This window comes from Anolis carolinensis, unplaced genomic scaffold (genome assembly GCF_035594765.1).
Source record: "Anolis carolinensis isolate JA03-04 unplaced genomic scaffold, rAnoCar3.1.pri scaffold_11, whole genome shotgun sequence".
Classification (NCBI taxonomy): Eukaryota; Metazoa; Chordata; class Lepidosauria; order Squamata; family Dactyloidae; genus Anolis; species Anolis carolinensis.
Window position 1 is genome coordinate 3,283,842 of NW_026943822.1, and position 25,621 is coordinate 3,309,462.

General features: G+C 39.6%; 1 protein-coding gene across 8 annotated transcripts in view; it reads left to right on the forward strand.

Moving 5' to 3' along the window:
• Nucleotides 1–25,621, forward strand: part of akap13 (A-kinase anchoring protein 13) — a 329,870-nt gene that overhangs the window by 116,651 nt on the left and 187,598 nt on the right. For all 8 annotated transcript variants that reach the window (XM_062963356.1, XM_062963358.1, XM_062963363.1 and 5 more), the window contains exons 5-7: nt 8,821–9,117; nt 17,605–17,788; nt 20,025–20,217. In XM_062963356.1, coding sequence (XP_062819426.1) covers nt 8,821–9,117; nt 17,605–17,788; nt 20,025–20,217 — 674 coding nt within the window. The remainder of the gene's footprint in view (nt 1–8,820; nt 9,118–17,604; nt 17,789–20,024; nt 20,218–25,621) is intronic.

The window sequence follows — 25,621 nt, forward strand, 5'->3', positions numbered from 1 at the left end:
GACTAAATGGCCCAAGGGGTCTCTTCTAACCCTCTTTATTATTATTATTATTATTATTATTATTATTATTATTAACATTGAGGCTGGGTGGCCATCTGTCAGGGGTGCTGTGCTTGCGCTTTCGGTGCACAAAGACAGAAGGGGATTGGACTCAATGGCCCAAGGGTCTCTCCCAACCCTCTTTGTTGTTGTTGTTGTTGTTGTTAATTATTATTAATTATTATTATTGCTCAGTGGCCAACTATAGTCCGGCCCTCCAACGGTCCAAAGGATCGTGACATGGCCCCCTGTTTAAAAAGTTTGGGGACCCCTGCTCTACTAGGTCTTATTTTCCAGGGATGTCTTATTTTCGGGGAAACAGGGTAGTATAAAGCACTTATAACAAAACCTGACGTAGTATAAAGCCCTTGGTAATTATTTTCACTGATTGATTCTGCTGATTTTAATATGCTGTTTGGATTCAACGAGAGAAACGTTTTGTGAAAAGAAGCATTCTAATTCTCAAGCGCTGGAGAGTAGTCGTGCATACGAAGCCTAAGAAGGGAAGCTGCCTTTGGGTTTCGTGCTCTCCTCTGTCCTGGGCCACATACTTGCATGGCCTGTGGATCAAGGAAACCTCATTTTGGTAAACAGAGGCTGGTGGTTTCAGTTACGGTGCTATCCTTTGCAGGGCTCGCCGTCTTCTAACCGCCGTTTCTCACCAAATGTATGTAATCGCATCCCTAAATTGTATATTGAATCAGGTTCGTGCAAACCATTATGGTGGCTCAAGGCCAGTGTTATTTGACTGCTGCGGGCTTAATAATGAGTGAGAAATGAACTGTAACAGAAACCAATCCCTTGTTTATACGGAGGAGGAATTGTGGGAAGCGGGTGGCATGGAGAGTAGGAAGAGGTTTCACGGCTGGCTTTTCGACTAAAACATTTTTGAGATACTGTATATACTCGAGTATAAGCCTAGTTTTTCAGCCCTTTTTTTAAGACTGAAAAAGCCCCCCTTGGCTTATACTCGGGTGAGGGTCCTGGTTGGCTTATATTTGGGTCAGCTTATACTCGAGAATATATGGCACATTTATTATTTTTCTCTATTATTATTGGTATTATTACATTTATTATTTTTCTCTATTATTGTTGCTACTATTGCATTTATTTAACTCTTTTTATTTTTAGTATTAATACATTTATTATTTCAGTCTGATCTTCTTCTTATTATTATTGCATTTATTTTTTTTCTATTATTATTGGTATTACAGTATTACATTTATTATCTATATATATATAAAAGGGTAATGGAATCACGGCACCGGACAAAACAACAAAACTAAACACCCCTCAACCTCGAAAATTGACAGCACAACCTCTCATCCATTCCTCTACGTTCATACAACAAAAAGAAAAGAAAAATAAAGCCCTAGCCACAGCAACGCGTGGCTGCGCACAGCTAGTTTTTCTCTATTATTGTTGCTACTATTGCATTTATTTTACTCTATTTTTATTTTTATTATTAATACATTTATTATTTCACTCTGATCTTCTTCTTATTATTGCATTTATTATTTTTTTCTATTATTATTGGTATTATTACATATATTATTTTTCTCTATTATTGTTGCTACTATTACATTTATTTTACTCTATTTTATTATTATTACTTATTAATACATTTATTATTTCACTCTGATCTTATTATTGCATTTATTATTTTACTCTATTTATTGTTACATGTATTATTTTCTTGTATTTATTATTATTATTATTATTATTATTATTATTATTACATGTATTATTTTATTCTGTTATTATTAAAAGGATACATAAGCACATTTACATTGAAGAAGATGAGAATAATGATTTGATCAGAGTTGGACAGTCTTATCTTAAATTTGAGCTTCATGTAAATATTCAAAAACATTTAACCTACTGATGCCTCAATTAATGTAATTTTATTAGTATCTATTTTTATTTCTGAAATTTACCACCCTCGGCTTATACTGGAGTCAATGTTTTCCCAGTTGTTTTTTTGTGGTAAAATTAGGTGCCTTGGCTTATATTTGGGTCAGCTTATACTGAAGTATATACGGTATATAGGGATCAGAAGGAGTGAAACATCAAGAATGGGCAGCAGGACTGTGCCAAAACATCCCAATTATATTTCTGAAACAGAAATTACTTTTTTTTAAAAAATAGTGAGTATTGAGTGAGTGAGTATATAGTGAGTATTCGCTGTTCAGTGAGCAGTTCTAATGTGCAAGCCCATTTGGGTGGGGAATCCTTCAGCTCATTTATATCATTAAAAGCAAAGAAGAAAAGGAGAAGGGTTGGTTCATCCAGTAAGAGACTGAGGTAATAGGCAGAGCAACTTTTCCAGTAATTAGTGAAGGATTTTTGCCGTTCTGGTACAAGAGACCCTGACGTCAGTGCAGATGAGAGAGCGAGAGCGAGCTCAAAGCAAAACTCACAGAGCACTTGGACACAAGCCAGATTATCATAGGGGCAGGTTGGCAATGACAGGCGAGCAAAAAGGTGGGATTTTTTATGCTGAAAAGGTGGGATTTCCACCTCTTCGGTTCTCTTCGGTTTCCCTGGACTATTAAACCACGAACACTTAGAAACAAGTGCGATCATTGCTAATAGTCAACACGGATTTACCAAAAACAAGTCATGCCAGACTAATCTGATCTTTTTTTTCGATAGAGTTACGAGTTGGGTCGATACAGGGAATACTGTGGATGTAGCCTACCTGGATTTCAGTAAGGCCTTCGACAAAGTCCCCCACGACCTTCTGGCAAACAAACTAGTAAAATGTGGGCTAGACAAAAGTACGGTTAGATGGATCTGTAATTGGCTAAGCGAACGAACCCAAAGGGTGATTCTCACCAATGTGTCGTCTTCATCATGGAAAGAAGTGACAAGTGGAGTGCCACAAGCAGGGCTCCGTCCTGGGCCCGGTTCTGTTCAACATCTTTATTAACGACTTAGACGAAGGGTTAGAAGGGCACGATCATCAAGTTTGCAGACGACACCAAACTGGGAGGGAGAGCTAACACTCCAGAAGACAGGAGCAGAATTCAAAACGATCTTGACAGACTAGAGAGATGGGCCGAAACTAACAAAATGAAGTTCAACAGGGACAAATGCAAGAGACTTCACTTCGGCAGAAAAAATGGAAATCAAAGATACAGAATGGGGGACGATGCCTGGCTTGACAGCAGTATGTGTGAAAAAGATCTTGGAGTCCTTGTGGACAGCAAGTTAAACATGAACCAACAATGTGATGCAGCAGCTAAAAAAGCCAATGGGATTCTGTCCTGCATCAATAGGGGAATAGCGTCTAGATCCAGGGAAGTCCTGCTCCCCCTTATTCTATTCTGCCTTGGTCAGACCACACCTGGAATCACACTGGGTCCAATTCTGGGCACCACAGTTGAAGGGAGATGTTGACAAGCTGGAAAGCGTCCAGAGGAGGGCGACTAAAATGATCAAAGGTCTGGAGAACAAGCCCTATGAGGAGCGGCTTAAAGAGCTGGGCATGTTTAGCCTGCAGAAGAGAAGGCTGAGAGGAGACATGATAGCCATGTACAAATATGTGAGGGGAAGTCATAGGGAGGAGGGAGCAAGCTTGTTTTCTGCTGCCCTGCAGACTAGGACGCAAGGGAACAACGGCTTCAAACTACAGGAAAGAAAGGAGATTCCACCTGAACATCAGGAAGAACTTCCTCACTGTGAGAAGGGCTGTTCAGCAGTGGAACTCTCTGCCCTGGACTGTGGTGGAGGCTCCTTCTTTGGAGGCTTTTAAGCAGAGGCTGGATGGCCATCTGTCGGGGGTGCTTTGAATGCGATTTCCTGCTTCTTGAAAGAATGGGGTTGGACTGGATGGCCCATGAGGTCTCTTCCAACTCTACTATTCTATGATTCTAGAAGGATAGGCTGTGAAGAGTGGTATTAATTTGACAGTGGTGTTTGTATGTGTGTTTGTGATAGAGAGAGAGGAGATATCATGGAAGAAGAGACTCTGACCGTCCTAAGTCAAGAGGGTGAGGACTAAGGAACACTGCCATTTGGGCAGATGAACGAGGCAGATCATGGAGTGTGGCCGGGATCACAGGGTTGTTGTATGTCTTTTGGGCTGTGTGGTCATGTTCCAGAAGTATTCTCTCCTGAAAATGAACAAAATCTGGCTACCAGTATTAAAAAACTCAAAAATCAGAACAGTAGATGGGAAGCAACACTCTGAGGGCAGAGGAGCCCCAAGGACGGCTAATGACTCTGAACAAAGGATGCCCCCTAGGCAAGAGACAAAACCTTTCCAATGCTAATTAGGGTGATTAACTGAAACATTAACGCTGGCTTCCAACTGGCAAAGGACTCTTGTCACACCCTGGACTCTCCACAGATATATATTTACCTTCCTTGCCTAGTTTCTCCATGCCTCACAACCTCTGCGGATGCCTGCCATAGATGTGGGTGAAACGTCAGGAGAGAATACTTCTGGAACATGGCCACACAGCCTGAAAGACATACAACAACCCTCAGATCATGGAGTCTTTTGAGAAAATAGAGAGAATGCCTATATCTAACTAGATCAGGGGTCCCCAAACTTTTAGAACTGGGGGCCAGTTCACGATCCCTCAGACTGTTGGAGGGCCGGACTATAGTTGGCCACCGAACAACAACAACAACAACAACAACAACAATAATAATAATAATAATAATAATAGACATTGACAAAATTACGATCTGCCAACTGCAAAAGGCCACCTTACTGGGATCTGCATGCATCATCTGAATATACATCACACAGTCCTAGGCGCTTGGGAAGTGTTTGACTTGTGATTTTGTGAAACGAAACCCAGCAAATCTATCTTGTTTGCTGTGTCATACAACGTCATTGTGTCAATAATAATAATAATAATTGTGCGGTTTTCTGGCATTGTATATTTCTGCCGCTTCTGTGACTGTTCATTTGGGTTTTGATGATTCCGTAGCCCACTTGTCGATGGATGTCCAGAATCAGCAGCATCCACCGCGGTCCTTTTTATCCTGGGCGACGACCGAGCCAGTATAGACTTCGTTTGGGTTTGATTCTCCATAATGCTAATGGGTTAGGTGCTCTTGGTTGTGCTCCTCAGCTGAGGCCTCTCTGGCTTGGTTGGACCTGCCGGTAGTTACACTACCGCCAGCACAGCCCTCAGTCATCATTGGAGCAGCTAAGCCCCCCCACTATGTCAAGGTGGCAGTACAAGAAAACCGCACTACAAACTAGAGCTTACAGCTGGCACAACAAAACATTGCATGGAAAGTTCCTTGACAAAATTGAAGGAAAAGCTGATAAGGAGAAGACCTGGCTCTGGCTCACAAATGGGACCCTGAAGAAGGAGACAGAAGGCCTGATCCTTGCAGCCCAGGAGCAAGACATCAGGACAAAGGCCATTCAGGCCAAGATCGAAAAATCAGCTGATGACCCAAAATGCAGACTGTGCAAGGAAGCTGACGAAACCACTGATCATATCCTCAGCTGCTGTAAGAAAATTGCACAGACAGACTACAAACAGAGGCACAACTATGTGGCCCAAATGATCCATTGGAACTTATGCCTCAAGTACCACCTCCCAGCAGTAAAGAACTGGTGGAATCACAAACCTGCAATAGTATTGGAAAATGAGCACGCAAAGATACTGTGGGACTTCCGAATCCAGACTGACAAAGTTCTGGAACACAACACACCAGACATCACAGTTGTGGAAAAGAAAAAGGTTTGGATCATTGATGTCGCCATCCCAGGTGACAGTCGCATTGATGAAAAACAACAGGAAAAACTCAGCCGCTCTCAGGACCTCAAGATTGAACTTCAAAGACTCTGGCAGAAACCAGTGCAGGTGGTCCCGGTGGTGATGGGCACATTGGGTGCCATGCCAAAAGATCTCAGCCGGCATTTGGAAACAATAGACATTGACAAAATCACAATCTGCCAACTGCAAAAGGCCATCCTACTGGGAGCTGCACGCATCATCCGAAAATACATCCCACAGTTCTAGACACTTGGGAAGTGTTCGACTTGTGATTCTGTGATATGCATATCGATCTTGTTTGCTGTGTCATAATAAAATAATAATACAGTGTGTATGTATATATGTGTGTGTGTGTGTGTATATATATATATATATATATATATCCATTAATCTTCATAGATACTTTATCTGTACTTTCTCAAATAATATTCCAAGCATTTTTTGTTGTTGTTTTTTTGAAATGTAGCTATACCAGGGTTGAATCTGGGTATTTTAAAATAGGCAAATCTATCTATTTTTAGGGCTGCCGTGTTGGCAAGTGAATCTGCGGACCTCCAGGAAGGTTCTTAGCCCAGATTTTGCCACGAGAGACCTTAATCTACTTGGCAGCCACAGTAAATCCATTTATTTACAGAAACAAATAGTAACATAGGCCTGCATGTGCACAGGGCAGGTCTGCGTTGCTCTTAGTTTCTGTAAATAAATGGATTTATCACTCGAGGAGTTATTTCCACAATTGAGAAGGAAACCAATAAAATTAAACCCAAAGTCCTTAGCTACAGAGTAGGCAGTTTATTGTGTCTCTGCATGATTTATTTCTCCATCTCTGCATATAAGTCACCGTATTTCTGTGGAATGGATAATTCCGCACTGATAGGAATGCTCTGTGAATGATGATGGTTTTCAGGTGCAAGAAGCAGAAAGGGAGAGCAATTCTTGTATTTATATACAAAAATTGCTTGCTCTCAGTAAGGTTGCATGTTGCATCTCTGCCTGAATCCCTCATGACTTCATTTCTTCATGCAAAACTATGGGATATTGTAGTGTCTTTTCTTCATGCACTTGCTTAATATGACAAAGGCACAATCTACAGATGCACCACCAGTAGTGAAAGTACCGTGTTTCCCCGAAAATAAGACAGTGTCTTATATTAATTTTTGCTCCCAAAGATGTGCTAGGTCTTATTTTCAGGGGATGTCTTATTTTTCCATGAAGAAGAATTCACATTTATTGTTGAACAAAAAAATGAACATTTATTATATACTGTACAGTAGATATCATACAAACCAGCATAACCATACAAACTGTGAATCCTATCAAGAATTTCTTGTTACTACCATTATTTCCATGTACAACAATTCTATGGTACAGTAGAGTCTCACTTATCCAACATAAACGGGCCAGCAGAACGTTGGATAAGTGAATAAGTTGGATAATAAGGAGGGATTAAGGATAAGCCTATTAAACATCAAATTAGGTTATGATTTTACAAATTAAGCACCAAAACATCATGTTAGACAACAAATTTGGCAGAAAAAGTAGTTCAATATGCAGTAATGGTATGTAGTCATTACTGTATTTACGAATTTAGCACCAAAATATCACGATATATTGAAAGCATTGACTACAAAAATGCGTTGGATAATCCAGAATGTTGGATAAGCGATTGTTGAATAAGTGAGACTCTACTGTACATATATTTGCCAATCCTGCATGCTCTGGTGTTCTGTTTGTTGGGCATGCTTCTAAACAAAAACTTTGCTAGGTCTTACTTTTGGGGGAGGCCTTATATTTAGCAATTCAGCAAAACCACTACTAGGTCTTATTTTCTGGGGATGTCTTATTTTTGGGGAAACAGGGTAGCATTTTAGCCAGGGATGATCAAATTTTTTAAATCGAGGGCCGGCTCAAGGTACCTTAGACCAGCGTTTCTCAATCTGGAGGTCAGGACCCCTGGGGGGGGGGGTCGCGAGGTGGGTTTCAGAGGGGTCACAGATTTCTGATGGTCTTAGGAACCCAAATCGCTCCAGTATTTTCTGTTGGTCATGGGGGTTCTGTGTTGGAAGTTTGGCCCAATTCTATCATTGGTGGGGTTCAAGGGGTTCTTTGATTGTAGGTGAACTATAAATCCCAGCAACTACAACTCCCAAATGTCAAGGTCTATTTTCCCCAAACTCTACAGTGTTGTGACTCTGATGAGGATTCTGGGATGCAGTTTCAGGATGATGGGATTCAGGTTCAGGATGAGTTTCAAGATGTCTCTGATGGGAATGATGGGATTCAGGTGCAGAGTGTTCCTGCTGTGGGAGATGAGGAGCAGGGAGGCTTTCCCACGGGAAGAAATGATGTTGTTTCTGATGACGATTTTCAGGTGCAAGAAGCAGGAAGGGAGAGCAGCTCTCAGCCTCAGCCTGATAACACTAATGAGCCCTGTGGCCTTGACGATGAGGCCGCTTCTCTAGATCGGGCTAGTTGTCTGGAATTTCAGGGATTGCGCAGAAGTCTCAGAATAGCAAATAAGAGGGAGGGCAAAGGGCAAAGAAATGCCTTCATGTCATGCTATTAAAACAGTCTGCTGAGAGAGAAATGGGTGTATGCCATGATTTCTTGGTCCATAGATGACCGTGGTGGCTTAAAAAGCATCATGGATATCTGCCAAGTGTTGGATTTATTTATTTATTTATTTATTTATTTATTTACAGCATTTATATTCCGCCCTTCTTCCTCACCCCGAAGGGGACTCAGGGCAGATCACATTACACATAGAGGCAAACATTCAATGCCTTTTAACATAGAACCAAGACAAGACAAACAGGGCTCCAAGCGGGACTCAAACTCATGACCTCCTGGTCAGAGTGATTCATTGTAGTGATTCATTGCAGCTGCTCTCCAGCCTGCGCCACAGCCCGAGCTGTGCCTTCTTTGTCCACCAGATGTTCTTGAGTTCTCTGATCCAAGAAAGAAGAATGCCTGAAAGTGTTGAGCAAACCGAGTCTCTAAAACATATTCCTGTCTTTTTCCCCACCCACAGGCCACGACTGCTGTGAGACGGTGAAGGTGTCTCTGTGTGCTGCAAAGCAAGACCACCCTGTTCTGGTGGTGGCCGAGGACACCTTGCAGTTTGTTCAGGATGAAGCTTACGATGCAGCGCAGTTCCTGGCAACCTGCGCGGGGAACCAGCAAGCCCTCAACTTCACAAGATTCCTGGACCAGTCCAGGCCGCCGGCTGGGGACATGGACTTTCTGGATGAGAAATTGACTCTGGCATTTCGGCACCTGAAATTGCCAGCCGAGTGGAATGTACTAGGGACAGACCGTGCCCTCAACCGTAAGTGCTTTTTGCCCACACAACTTTTGATAACACGATGCAACGTGAATTTCGTCCCTGGGTTATAAACGTCATTTCCTAATTGGGTCTATCATTAAAATATGGGAAAGATTTATTAAGCAGCAAAAATTTTGCTTTGGTGGGCAGGACATCCTGCAGAACATTTTGCTAGAGTTTTTTAGTGAATATCTCATATCATCTCAACCAATTCAAACTAGTTTGTGGCAGCCACAAAAACAAAGTTTCTGGAGTGGAACAACTACAGTAGAGCAGTGATGGCCAACCTATGACACGCGTGTCAGCACTGACACGCCTAGCCATTTTTGCTGACACGCTGTTGCATGCAAATTGATTGGATGACTATGTCTTGTGTGGCCAAATTTGGTGTGATTTGGTCCACTGGGTTTTGTTGTTTACTCCATGGGAATGATGCACATTACATTTATCTATATATATAAAAGAGTGATGGCATCATGGCGACCCACAAAACAACAAAACTACAGGCCCTCCAACCTCGAAATTTGACAACACAACCCCTCATCCACGCCTCTAGGTTGATACAACAAAAAGAAAAGAAAAACAAAGTCCTAATTAGAGGGAGAGGAATAATTGCTTTTATCCAATTGCTTCCAGTTAGAAGGCTAAGCTCCTCCAACTTGGTCTCCTAGCAACCCAATTAAAAATAATTAAAAACACTAAAAATTAATACAATAAAATACTATAATAACAGAAAATAACTAAAAATAATACAAGAAAAGAATAAAATATAATAAATAAAAATATAACTTACAATAAAATTAATAAGAAAATGCAAATAAAGTCAAATAAAAATTACACAACAATTTTTAACCAATACCACCACCACTTTGCCACAGCAACGCGTGGCCGGGCACAGCTAGTACATATATATATGTGTGTGTGTGTGTGTGTGTGTGTGTATGTGATATATATATATATATAGAGTATATCAGGGGTCCTCAAACTTTTTAAGCCGAGGGCCGGTCCACAATCCTTCAGACTGTTGAGGGGCCGGATTATCATTTGAAAAAAAAATACAAACAAATTCTCATGCACACTGCACATGGCTTATTTGTAGTGCAAAAACAACAACAACAACAACAACAACAATGAAAGAACAATACATTATTTAAAAATTAAAACAATTTTAACCAACATACATTTATAAGGATTTCAATGGGAAGTGTGGTCCTGCTTCTGGCCAATGAGATAGTCAAGTTAATTAGGGTTGTTGTTGTTGTTGTTGTTGTTGTTGTTGTTGTTGTGTGCCTTCAAGTCATTTCAGACTTTGGGCGAGCCTAAATCTAAAATGTATTATTTATTTATTTATTTATTGCATTTATTTACTACATTTGTATCACACCCTTCTCACCCCAAAGGGGACTCAGAGTGGCTTACAAATTATATGTACATGCAATATATTATATTATTAGCATAGCACAATATTAGCATTATATATTACTATATTGAACTATACCACTATACTGTAATATTATAATGTAATATAGAATATATAATTAATATTATTATATGGTATCATTATTAGTGTTATATTGTATTACATTATAATATTATTATCAATATTACATGTATATACAATATATTATATTATAAAACTGAGGGCGGGGGCCAGGTAAATGACCTCGGAGGGCCGCATCCGGCCCCCGGGCCTTAGTTTGGGGACCCCTGTTGTATATTATCATATTATTACTATTATATTATTATTATATTATTCATTATTCATGACTACATTGAAACTAGAATAGAGAGAAATCAGCGTGTAAACTGCCAGAGGTACCATAGATTGTTGTACATGGAAATAACGGTAGTAAATAGTTTTTGATTTATTGTATACAGTTATATATTGCAATTATATATTTTTGTTATTTAAACTACACATATAGCAAAATTATGGTTTTTTTCTCGAAGTGACATACCACCCAAGTCATGCTAGGTTTTTTGGTGAATTTTGACACACCAAGCGCAAAAGGTTGCCCATCATTGCAGTAGAGTCTCACTTATCCAAGCTAAACGGGCCGGCAGAAGCTTGGATAAGCGAATATCTTGGATAATAAGGAGGGATTAAGGAAAAGCCTATTAATCATCAAATTAGGTTATGATTTTACAAATTAAGCACCAAAACATCATGTTATACGACAAATTGGACAGAAAAAGTAGTTCAATATGCAATAATGTTATGTTGTAATTACTGTATTTACAAATTTAGCACCAAAATATCACGATATATTGAAAACATTGACTACAAAAATGGCTTGGATAATCCAGAAGCTTGGATAAGTGAGGCTTGGATAAGTGAGACTCTACTGTACTTTTAAAGTACCGTACATACTCGAGTATAAGCCGACCCGAATATATCCTAATTGCAGCAATGCACAGGATAGTGGCTTCATGTAGTAAAGTCTCCTGTCCAGAACAATCTGTCCCAATTATCCTGCATGATTACACTATGTAGCAAAGTTTAAAAATATTTCTGCTCCTGGTTTTAAAGTTTTATTTCCTGTTTAATTGTGCAGTACTTACTGTATATACTCGAGTATAAGCCTAGTTTTTCAGCCCTTTTTTAGGACTGAAAAAAAAACCTCCTCAGCTTATATTCGGGTGAGGGTCCTGGTGGGCTTATATTCAGGTTGGCTTATACTCAAGTATATATGGTATATTTATTATTTTTCTCTATTATTATTGGTATTGTTACATTTAATATTTTACTCTATTATTTATTATTGTTAGATTTATTATTTTACTCTATTATTGTTGCTACTTTTACATTTATTTTACTCTATTTTTGTTATTATTAATACATTTATTATTTTACTCTTAACTTATTATTATTATATTTATTATTTTACTGTATTACTACATGTATTATTTTCCTGTATTTATTATTATTGCATTTATTATTTTACTCTATTTATTATTACTTGTATTATTTCCTGTATTATTTATTATTATTATTATTATTACATGTTTTATTTTACTCTATTATTATTAAAAGGATACATAAGAACATTTACATTGAAGAAGATAATACATTTATTATTTCACTCTGATATTATTATTATTATTATTATTATTAACACATTTATTATTTTACTCTATTTATTATTACTTGTATTATTTTCCTGTATTATTATTATTATTATTATTATTACATGTATTATTTTACTCTATTATTATTAAAAGGATACATAAGCACATTGACATTGAAGAAGATGAGAATAATGATTTGATCAGGGTTAGACAGTCTTATCTTAACTTAGAGCTTGATGTAAATATTCAAAAACATTTAACCTACTGATGCCTCAAGTAATGTAATTTTATTGGTATCTATTTTTATTTCTGGAATTTCCCACCCTCGGCTTGTACTGGAGTCAAATGTTTTCCCAGGTTTTTTGTGTTAAAATTAGGTGCCTCGGGTTATATTCGGGCCGGCTTATACTCGAGTAGATACGGTAAATCAGATTTCAGCTTCCTTGTGGAAATGAAGAAAATGGCCAGGATTATGTTAGAACAGACCAGAGTAGCTGGAAAAGAGCCACTGTGGAAGGATCTATTCTGGTTTGTGAGAATTAAAAAGGATTTGAGAATTTAATCCCACAGTCAAATGTCGCCAAGCAGCAGATTTTGTCCTGAAATTTCTTGCAGCCCTGTTTTCGGGGAGGGCGAGGGGAATCCAAAACCTATACTTTTTCAGACAAAATGAACTATTTAATTAATATAAAGTATAACATAAAGATTGGCTTGGATTTGTCCTGACAGCAAACAAGGCTGAGATGGGTTCTCAAAGGCTTTCATGGCTGGAATCACTGGGTTGCTGTGAGTTTTCTGCACTGTATACTGGTAGCCAGATTTTGTGCCTTTCATGTTCCTTGATATGTTTTGGGTGCTGCATTTGGTGGTCCCAATGTAGACTTGTCCACAGCTGCAAGTTATACGGTTTTAATACCAATATTAAAATAATAATAATAATAATAATAATAATAATAATAATAATAATAATAAACAGGAAAAACTCAGCCGCTATCAGGACCTCAAGATTGAACTTCAAAGACTCTGGCAGAAAGCAGTGCAGGTGGTCCCGGTGGTGATGGGCACACTGGGTGCCGTGCCAAAAGATCTCAGCCGGCATTTGGAAACAATAGACATTGACAAAATTACGATCTGCCAACTGCAAAAGGCCACCCTACTGGGATCTGCACGCATCATCCGAAAATACAACACACAGTCCTAGACACTTGGGAAGTGTTCGACTTGTGGTTTTGTGATACGAAATCCAGCATATCTATCTTGTTTACTGTGACATACAATAATAATAATAATAATAATAATAATAATAATAATAATAATCATCATCATCATCATCATCATCATCACACAGTCTTAGACACTTGGGGAGTGTTTGACTTGTGATTTTGTGATACGAAATCCAGCATATCTATCTTGTTTGCTGTGACATACAATAATAATAATAATAATAATAATAATAATAATAATAATAATAATAATACATCACACAGTCCTAGACACTTGGGAAGTGTTCAACTTATGATTTTGTGATACGAAATCCAGCATATCTATCTTGTTTGCTGTGTCATAATAAAATAATAAAAAGGCCACCCTAATGGGATCTGCACGCATCATCCAAAAATACATCACACAGTCCTAGACACTTGGGAAGCATTCGACTTGTGATTTTGTAATATGAAATCCAGCATGTCTCTCTTGTTTGCTGTGTCATACAATAAAATAATAATAATAATAACAACAACAATAATTTTATTTTTATACCCCGCCTCCATCTCTCTAAAAGGACTCAGAGCGGCTTACATGCGGCCAAGCCCAGGTGATTACAATAATTTGTAAATAAAACACATCCAAATAAAATACAGTTCCTTGTAGAACATAAAAAAATACTCTAGAATGAGGACAGTAAATAATGAGCAATTCTCGAAAAAAAAAGGGGAATTCCAGACAGGAAACAATTGGGGCCAGCTAACACCTCCCAACAAAGGATTCCTTACTCCGGAAGCAGCCAGGCTTTGAAGCTGCAAGGTCATTCAATGCTAATCAAGGTGGCTAATTGCAATGTTCACACTTGCCTCAGGCAGGCAAGAGATTTTTCTCCCACCCTAGACATTATTCCACAGATATATAAACCCCACTTGCCTAGTTTCCAACAGACCTCACAACCTCAGAGGAATCCTGCCATAGATGTGGGCGAAACCTCAGGAGAGAATGCTTCTGGAACTTGGCCAGGCAGTCCGGAAAATTCATAAGCAACCCAAGGCTGAAATGTCTCAATGATGGAAAACTGTCTAAATTGTCTAAATAGTATTTGTACCGCAGTTCTATCAGAGGTGCAGATTAAAATATATGAAAGACATGTGCTGGTTTATTTTTCTAGTTTTGTGTCTAGAGTAAAACTAATTGTAAAAATGTAAACGTGCTTCAAATGCATCCTATTGATTTATTGCAACATGAAAGATACAGTTCAGATTAAGTGTTGCAAACATTATTGTGCTTTTGCATTTCTTTGTGTCCTTTTTTCTTGGGTGGTTTGGAACATCTTTTTCATGCCCTTTGCTCTGTCTTTCTTAGTTTGTTTCTTTTCTCTTGATAACCTCTTCTCTGTTAAGTTGCATGTTGTATTTACCAGTGTGAAAATCTTGATTTTTTTTTTAAAATTGATTTTTTATTTATAATTTTAACATGTACATAAAAAAAAAAGAAAGAGTATATCAAAAGGAAAAGAAAAAAAATACAATGGAGAAATTGTGTGTTGTTATGTATTGTATTCGGTATAAACTATACCCTTGTATTTCCTCTTCTATTTGTTTGTTGTATTACTTTTCTCTCCTTTAGTGTTTATTCCAGGGCAGTTGTGTAGTCTTTTATCTTTGGCTATTGTATCCTTGTATTATCACTTTACAGTTCTCTGTTCTTAAATAGTTTGTAACTAATTCCCAATCTGTTTGTTTTTTGGGTTTGCCTTGAGTGTTCGATAATAGGTATGTTAATTTGTCTGCACTCATAATTTCCAAAATTTTAATAAACCAGTTTTTTATAGAAGCCTAGCTTGGATCCCATGACCCTTGCCAACTATCGACCTGTCTCCAACCTCCCATTCTTGGGTAAGACGATAGAGCGGGCTGTGCTGGGACAATTGCAACAATTTCTGAAGGATACAGCCGGCCTGGACCCTTTCCAGTCAGGCTTCCGCCCTGGCCATGGGACGGAGACAGTCCTGGTTGCCATCACAGATGAACTTCGTCGCCAGTCTGATAGCGGCGGATCAGCGCTTCTGGTCCTTCTCGACCTTACCGCAGCGTTTGAAACCATTGACTACGATCTAATGATTCACCGTCTCGCCATGTCCGGGGTTCGCGGTCAGGCCCTCAATGGGTTCAACACATTTCTGCGAAACCGGAGCCAATGCGTGGAGTATATGGATCAAGTCTCCGACAGATCTCCCCCCCTATGTGGGGTACCCCAAGGTGCAATTCTCTCCCCTCTTCTCTTCAACATCTACGTTAGACCCCTTGCTAGTTTGGCTCGGAGTTTTGGCCTAGACTTTTATCAATATGCGGACGACACCCAACTCCTTCTGCGCTTGGAGCCTGGAGCAACGTTCATACCAGACCATTTCACCTTCTGTCTGGAGGCTCTGTCGAACTGTCTACGTGCTAGCAGACTGAAGGTGAACCCGGCGAAGACTGAGATTCTCTGGCATGGCCGCTCGACTGGTCTGACCCACTTGCTGCCCACCTTCGAAGGTGCTGCCCTATCTCCTTCGCCCACCGTTAAGAGCCTGGGTGTCGTTTTGGATTCGCAGCTGACAATGGAAGCTCAGGTCGCTGCTGCCAGCAAACAGGCCTTTTTCCACCTACGACAAGCGAGGCAACTGGCACCCTATCTATCTGATGAGGCTCTGGCAACGGTCATCCATGCCACGGTCACGTCTAGGCTGGACTATTGCAACGCCCTGTATGTTGGCCTTCCGATGTCCACGACCCGAAAGCTCTGTATTGTTTAGAATGCGGCAGCCAGGCTACTCACAAGAACACCCTTGAAATGCCACATAACACCAGTCCTGCAGCATCTGCATTGGCTTCCAACTGATTACCGTGGTCTATATAAGATGCTAGTTCTGACCTTTAAAACTCTTTACGGCCAGGGCCCATCGTACCTTAGGGACTGTCTCTCCTTCTCCCATCATCGGAGGTCGCAACGACCATCCCAACAAGACTTACTTTATATACCGGGTCCTAGAGAAGTGCACTTGGAAAGGACCAGACGCAGAGCTTTTTCTATTTCTGCCCCTGCCTTAGGGAATGCCTTGCCGCCCTAGATGAGAGCCATGCGTGAGTTGGGGCCTTTTACCCTCGCACTCAAGACCTGGCTCTTGACTAGAGCTTTTGATCTATGTTAATTGTATTAATATTTGTATGTATGTATTTTTATCTTTTACAATTTTATCTTGTAAATCGCCTAGAGCATCGTGGATGGAGGGCGATTAATAAGTAATTAAATGATGATGATGATGATATATTCGGACTGTTTTTTTCCCTCTGTCCCTTAGCATATGTCATTCTTGCTGCTGTTATCAGATCTATATATATAAAAGAGTGATGGCATCACGGCGACCCACAAAACAACAAAACTACAGGCCCCCCAACCTCGAAATTTGACAACACAACCCATCATCCACGCCTCTAGGTTGATACAACAAAAAGAAAAGAAAAATAAAGTCCTAATTAGAGGGAGAGGAATAATTGCTTTTATCCAATTGCTGCCAGTTAGAAGGCTAAGCTCCTCCAACTTGGTCTCCTAGCAACCCAATAAAAAATAATAAAAAACACTAAAAAATAATTAAAAACTCTAAAAAATTAATACAATTAAATACTATAATAACAGAAAATAACTAAAAATAATACAAGAAAATAATAAAATATAATAAATAAAAAGATAACTTACAATAAAATTAATTAAAAAATACAAATAACGTCAAATAAAAATTACATAACAATTTTTAACCAATACCACCACCACTTTGCCACAGCAACGCGTGGCTGGGCACAGCTAGTAATTAAATAAGATTTCTTTATTTTTAGAATCTTCTGACACTTGTTGTGTATCTTTCTCCCACAGGGTTTTATTTTTTTCACAGGACCATCACATATGTAGATAGGTACCGTCGCTTTTCCCACACTTCCAGCATTTGATATTCTTGTCTTTTGCAAATTTTGTTATTTTCTTCGGTGTCATATGCCATTGGTAAAACATCTTTAACCAATTTTCTTTTAGGTCAAATCTTGATTTGTTTTTTAAGCAATAGAAACGAGGGAGAAGAAACAACGTTTTCTTTTTTGGTGATGGCGACATTTTTATAGAGATAGTGTTGACCTTAGCCGCAGCCTAAATACTTGTGTTTTCTTCCGTTTTGCCTTCCAGAAAATGTTTCCCAGGAGACGCTGATGCATTTTGCCGTGAGGCTGGGGTTGCAGCGCTTGACGTGGTTCCTGTTGCAGAAACCGGGCGGAAGAGACGCCCTCGGGGTCCCCAATCGGGAAGGGGCCACCCCCATCGGTTTGGCCTTAGAGAGGGGCCACCAGGAGCTCCACCAACTCCTGACAGAGTAAGGAAGATATTCTGAATATTGGAGTGACTTATTTCCTCTGTTATATTCTTATTCCTTCTTCTACCGGTAAGGCACTCTTCACTCTTTTTACGTTGAGGGCCAGTTTGTGGTCTCTGAGACTATAGTTTGAAAAAAAAATGAGCAAATTCCTATGCTGGCTAATGAGAGAGTCAAGATTGCTGTTGTTCTGTGCCTTCAAGTCAGTTATTATTATTATTATTATTATTATTATTATTATTATTTTATTATGACACAGCAAACAAGATAGATATGCTGGATTTCGTATCACGAAATCACAAGTCGAACACTTCCCAAGTGTCTAGGACTGTGTGATTTATTATTATTATTATTATTATTATTATTATTATTATTATTATTGTATGACACAGCAAACAAGATAGATATGCTGGATTTCATATCACAAAATCACAAGTCGAACACTTCCCAAGTGTCTAGGACTGTGTGATGTATTTTCAGATGATGCGCGCAGATCCCAGCAGGGTGGCCTTTTGCAGTTGACAGATCGTAATTTTGTCAATGTCTATTGTTTCCAAATGCCGGCTGAGATCTTTTGGCACGGCACCCAATGCGCCGATCACCACCGGGACCACCTGCACTGGTTTCTGCCAGAGTCTTTGAAGTTCAATCTTGAGGTCCTGATAGCGGCTGAGTTTTTCCGGTTGTTTTTCGTCAATGCGACTGTCACCTGGGATGGCAACATCAATGATCCAAACCTTTTTCTTTTCCACAACTGTGATGTCTGGTGTGTTGTGTTCCAGAACTTTGTCAGTCTGGATTCGGAAGTCCCACAGTATCTTTGCGTGCTCATTTTCCAATACTTTTGCAGGTTTGTGATCCCACCAGTTCTTTGCTGCTGGGAGGTGGTACTTGAGGCATAAGTTCCAATGAATCATTTGGGCCACATAGTTGTGCCTCTGTTTGTAGTCTGTCTGTGCGATTTTCTTACAGCAGCTGTGGGTATTATTATTATTATTATTATTTTATTGTATGACACAGCAAACAAGATAGATATACTGGATTTTGTATCACAAAATCAAAGTCAAACACTTTGTGTCTAAGACTGTGTGATATATTTTCGGATGATGCGTGCAGATCCCAGTAGGGTGGCCTTTTGCAGTTTGTAGATCGTAATTTTGTCAATGTCTATTGTTTCCAAATGCCAGCTGAGATATTTTGGCATGGCACCCAGTGTGCCCATCACTACTGGGACCACCTGCACTGGTTTCTGCCAGAGTCTTTGAAGTTATTATTATTATTATTATTATTATTATTAAATCACTTCTACCCCCCCCCCCCCCTTCTCACCCATAAGGGGACTCATAAGGGCGGCTTACAATATAAACATATACATCAAAAACAGTTTACATCAAATTTAAAAATCCATTACGATTAAAAATTACAATAAAATCAGGAGCATACATTAAAAGACTTAACACAATTATACTTTTAAATATACATTCAAGGCACTTCTCATGTCCTGGTGGGGTCCGTCATCGAGTCATATATTTATATCTCATTTCTGCTGCTACTCTTGCTCAAATGTCCCCCCACTTTTATTGTTACCTTTTGAAATTTTAAATAAAAACCTTAAAAAAATAGTTTTTGTTCATCCATTTAGGGATCTTGGTATATACTTGTCCTCTACCCTCTGCCATTTCTCCGAGTCTCTTTTGCAGTGCTGAGAGAGTGGGGCGTTTGCTTCCAGTGTCAAAGGCTGTTGGGAATTTTTAATGCAATATTAAGTGTGGAATTACTCTTGTTGTTGTGTGTCCCTTGGTTGCAGAGAGGAGTGTCTGAATGGCCATCCAGGTACTCATCCATTAGCTGGAATTTTGGGTCTGAGGGAATGAGACTAAGCACCGAGATTGATTTCGTGCTTTTGGTAGCTCTTTTCCACCATCTAGGGGACATTTCCTGGAGTTCAGCTTCCAGTCCTTCATTATGTCAGTTAATTGCTTCTCCGTTGATTCAAGCTGGCCAGTTGCAACAAATACACTTGCTGTATGGCAGTGTTCCAGAAGCATTTTCTCCTGATGTTTTGCCCACATCTGTAAGGAGCCCCGGTGGCAAAGTGTGTTAAAGCGCTGAGCTGCTGAACTTGCAGACCGAAAGGTCCCAGGTTCAAATCCCGGGAGCGGAATGAAGCGCCCGCTGTTGCTCCAGCTTCTGCCAACCTAGCATGATGATTTTTGTTTTCTTTGCATAATTTTAGGAAAGAAGCCAGCGAACCGTGCTGCTGGAGCACCTTGTCCCAAATCGTAAATTCTGAGGAGTACTGTGTTGTTAAGCACCACCGAGGGTTAAATGTTTACACGCTGACGACGGACGTAAAGAAAGGAGTAGGACCCAGCATGGAGAAGGATCTTCTCTGCCTCCGGATGCACATTCAGAACCACCGGGATACGGTGAGCAAAAAACCCATGGACGCAAAGCAGTTCTACCTGGCCATTCCCTTATTGCCTGCTGATTCTTGCTCATACCTGGATAAGATTTTCCTCTTCTCTTTTGGGAGGCACGATATAATGTTAGTGTTATGGATTAAGAGTGGACCAGAATGGGCACCGTTGGCTTTTCTGTGCCCTTCTTCGGCTGTCTATTTAGTTATTCCTTCAGTATATTCTTGTTGTGAAGAGATGGAGCAGGCTAGTAAGCACAGAGGAATTACCTTAAAATTGTTATTTTAGTATGCCTACTTACCATATATACTCAAGTATAAGCCTAGTTTTTCAGCCCTTTTTTTAGGACTGAAAAATCCCCCCTCGGCTTATACTTGGGTGAGGGTCCTGGTTGGCTTATATTCGAGTATATATGGTACATTAATTATTTTTCTCTATTATTATTGATATTATTACATTTATTATTTTACTCTGTTATTGTTACTATTACATTTATTTTACTCATTTTATATTATTATTAATTTATTATTTCACTCTGATATTGATAGAATCATAGAATAGTAGAGTTGGAAGAGACCTCGTGGGCCATCCAGTCCAACCCCCTGCAAGAAGCAGGAAATCGCATTCAAAGCATGCGATATTATTAGTGTTAATACATTTATTATTTAACTCTATTACAGTAGAGTCTCACTTATCCAAGCCTCGCTTATCCAAGCCTCTGGATTATCCATGCCATTTTTGTAGTCAATGTTTTCAATATATCATGATATTTTGGTGATTCATAAATACAGTAATTACAATATAACATTACTGCGTATTGAACTACCTTTTATGTCAAATTTGTTGTATAACATGATGTTTTGGTGCTTAATTTGTAAAAATCATAACCTAATGTGATGCTTAATAGGCTTTTCCTTAATCCCTCCTTATTATCCAAGATATTCGCTTATCCAAGCCTCTGCCGTCCCATTTAGTTTGGATAAGTGAGACTCTACTGTATTATTATTATTATTATTATTATTATTATTATTATTATGAATACATTTATTATTTCACTCTGATCTTATTATTTTATTATGACACAGCAAACAAGATAGATATGCTGGATTTTATATCACAAAATCACAAGTCAAAGACTTCCCAAGTGTCTAGGACTGTGTGATGTATTTTCGGATGATGTGCGCAGATCCCAGTAGGGTGGCCTTTTGCAGTTGGCAGATGGTGATTTTGTCAATGTCTATTGTTTTCAAATGCTGGCTGAGATCTTTTGGCACGGCACCCAGTGTGCCCATCACCACCGGGACCACCTGCACTGGTTTCTGCCAGAGTCTTTGAAGTTCAATCCTGAGGTCCTAATAGCGGCTGATCTTATTATTATTATTATTGCATTTATTATTTTACTCTATTTATTATTACTTGTATTATTTTCCTGTATTTATTATTTTTATTATGACATGTATTATTTTACTCTATTATTATTAAAAGGATACATAAGCACATTTAGATTGAGGAAGATGAGAATAATGATTTATCTTAAATTTGAGCTTGATGTAAATATTCAAAAACATTTAACCAACTGATGCCTCAATTAATGTAATTTTATTGGTGTCTATTTTTATTTCTGAAATTTACCACCCTCGGCTTATACTGGAGTCAGTGTTTTCCCAGGTTTTTTTGCGGTAAAATTAGGTGCCTCGGCTTATACTCAAGTATATATGGTAATGAAAGTTTATTGGTATCTATTTTTATTTCTGAAATTTACCACCTTCGGCTTATACTGGAGTCAGTGTTTTCCCAGGTTTTTTTGCGGTAAAATTAGGTGCCTCGGCTTATATTCAGGTCGGCTTATACTCAAGTATATATGGTAATGAAATTTTATTGGTATCTATTTTTATTTCTGAAATTTTCACCCTCGGCTTATACTGGAGTTGATGTTTTCCCAGTTTTTTTGCGGTAAAATTAGGTGCCTCGGCTTATATTCGGGTTGGCTTATACTCGAGTATATATGGTAATGAAATTTTATTGGTATCTATTTTCATTTTTGAAATTTACCACCTTCAGCTTATACTGGAGTCAGTGTTTTCCCAGTTTTTTTTTGCGGTAAAATTAGGTGCCTCGGCTTACATTCGGGTTGGCTTATACTTGAGTATATACAGTTGTGTTAAAAGTTTGTTGGTTAGAAGGCCTTCGTTGACTGATCCTTGTGGAATCATGTTATTTACCTATTAAGCAGTAGACCCTCTGGATTGTTTTTAGGATTCATTCAGCACTTTAAGTATTACACCTGCTGCATAATTATCCCTCCCTGATAACTTGATATTGCTTTGCACCTTGGCCTGGATCTTTTGACCCAAATCGGGATTTTAATATTATTGTGTATATTGACTTTTATGACTGTTTTTAATCATGTTGAAGTTTTACTGCTCGGTTTAATGTTTTATCTGATTTGTGCTGTCGTGTCTGGGCATGGCCCCATGTAAGCCGCCCCGAGTCCCTCCGGGGAGATGGGGCGGGATATAAGAATAAAATTATTATTATTATTATTATTGGTTAGGCTTGAAACCCAGCTTGTGCCAGATGGTGCCTGCTCTTTCTTTGATGGATAGCGCAAGCACTAGTTGGGTTCATCACGTCTGACAAAACGGAGAGGCTGTGTTTCGATGCCCTTCCTTCTGAGGACTGGTTTGCTTCACGTCTAATCTAATTTGCTTTGGACCGGGGCCGACAATTATTTCATTTTAGTTCATGCAGGGTCAGCTGAGAGGCCAGTTGGCTTCCTGTAGGAGAGGCTCTGTTTTTTTCAGCGGAATGACTTCATTGCAAGGACGGAGGAGAGCTCTACTCGCCGGCCCCCTTTCCCTCCCCACTCCTACCTTGTGCCAAATCTCAGTGGAACACTTTTGTGTTCCAGAACAAGTGTCACTTTTGTCTGTGTTTGCTTGGGCTGCTGGCTGAGAACTATCTCAAGTGTTTCCCTCTGCTTTTGGCTCAGAGTTGACAGCCGCTAGACTCGGAGGAGGCTTCATTTCAACATGCTTTCCTTGCAATGATATTTAAGGTTCGTTCATGGGGATCTTTCCTCCCCGGAGCACTCTCTACTTCACCGTGTCTCTGTGGCAATAGTGGGAAGACTCTCTTCCTCCCATGCCCTCGTACACATGTCACATTTCTTTCCCAGTGTTACCACAGATGGCCACTTCACCTAGCAACAGTCTTGTGACATAAACAGACAAACATACATACATACATAGGGTTGTTGTATGTTTTCCGGGCTGTATGGCCATGTTCCAGAAGTATTCTCTCCTGTTGTTTTGCCCACATCTATGGCAGGCATCTATGCAGGAGCCCCAGTGGTGAAGTGTGTTAAAGCACTGAGCTACTGAACTTGCAGACCGAAAGGTCCCAGGTTCAAATCCCGGAAGCGAAGTGAGCGCCCGCTGTTGCTCCAGCTCCTGCCAACCTAGCAGTTCGAAAACATGCCAATGTGAGTAGATCAATAGCTACTGCTCCGGTGGGAAGGTAACAGTGCTCCATGCAGTCATGCCAATGGCCACATGACCTTGGAGGTGTCTACAGACAACGCCGGCTCTTCATCTTAGAAATGGAGATGAGCACTTAGTGTCATTACATTTATTGTTTTACTCTATTACAGTAGACTCTCACTTATCCAAGCCTCGCTTATGCAAGCCTCTGGATTATCCATGCCATTTTTGTAGTCAATGTTTTCAATATATCATGATATTTTGGTGCTAAATTCGTAAATACAGTAATTACTACATAGCATTACTGTGTATTGAACTACTTTTTCTGCCAAATTTGTTGTATAACATGATGTTTTGGTGCTTAATTTGTAAAACCATAACCTAATTTGATGTTTAATAGGTTTCTTTTTAATCTCTCCTTATTATCCAACATATTCATTTATCCAACGTTCTGCCGGCCCGTTAAGCTTGGATAAGTGAGACTCTACTGTATATAAAAAATAGAAATTGTTGATTTCCATCTAACTTCAACTGGTTCATCATAGATATTTTTTCAAGTGCTCGTAAAAATCGGTAAATCATCACATCCCCTTCGTCCTCATCAGTCTCTAATATTGTGTCTATTTAGCACATAGGATCAAAATTCATTTGTTTTAAATAGTTCTTTACCAGGTCCCAGTTGGTATCTTTCTTTGGCAGACTTTGGCTTGGAGATAACCAGTATGTAAGTCTATCCATATTCATCACCTCCATGACTTTATTTAACCATTCCTCCTTATTTGGAATCTCTTTTTGTCTCCAGAACCTGGCATATGTTATTCTCGCGACAGTGACCAAGTAGTTGAAGAGGATCTCTTTATTTTATATTTCTTACTTGGAATGTTAGACATTCACATTCACCATCCACACAGTCTGGATGACTATGTACCACAGTTGTTCTGTGGGCTATCTTTGGTTAGGATAGCGGATTTCATATTTCTACATGATGCATGAATATGGAACATCTTCATAATTCATACACAATTTTAGTTTTTCATGATGGAGAGTTTGAATTATTTCTTGTAGTCCTTCTAAAGCAGTGGTTCCCAACCTTTTTTGACCAGGGACCACTCTCCAACATTAGTACCAAAAGGTTTGCCAATCCGTTTTTGGTCAACTTTATTTGGGGAGCTGACTCAGGCAATCGCATTGGATAGACCACATCAGCTCTAGAATATTAAATACGGTTTTCTGTGGGCAAACAGATGGTGACTACTGGATGGCATATGTTCTGTATCAGAAACTAGAGATGATGTGGTCTATCCAATGCAATTTTCTGAATCAGCACCCCAAATAACCCCAGGAACAGGCCTAAAAACGAAGACACAAAGGCACCACATGGAACATCTCCACTCAGGGAGAGGGAGGAGGAGAAGCAGCAGTCAGGAGGCTTGTTGTTGTGCCTACCTTCGTGGGTAGTCAACCTCTCCCCTCCTGACATCCCTGTTGCCTCGGCACTAGAAGAGGGTTTTGCGAGACCAGTTGCTCTTGTTGCAACAGTAGAATCATAGAATAGTAGAGTTGGAAGAGACCTCATGGGCGTTCCAGTCCAACCCCCTGCCAAGAAGCAGGAAACTTGTAGTAGTGTGTAGTAACTGTGTAGTAACGGTGTAGTAACGGTGAGGCTGCGGATCATATTTTAGTTCCTGGGGTCCAGTGGGGGTCCATGGGCCACAGGATACAGTAGTGTGTAGTAACTGTGTAGTAACTGTGTAGTAACGGTGAGGCTGCGGATCATATTTTAGTTCCTGGGGACCAGTGGGGATCCATGGACCACAGGATACGGTAGTGTGTAGTAACTGTGTAGTAACGGTGAGGCTGCGGATCATATTTTAGTTCCTGGGGACCAGTGGGGATCCATGGACCACAGGATACGGTAGTGTGTAGTAACT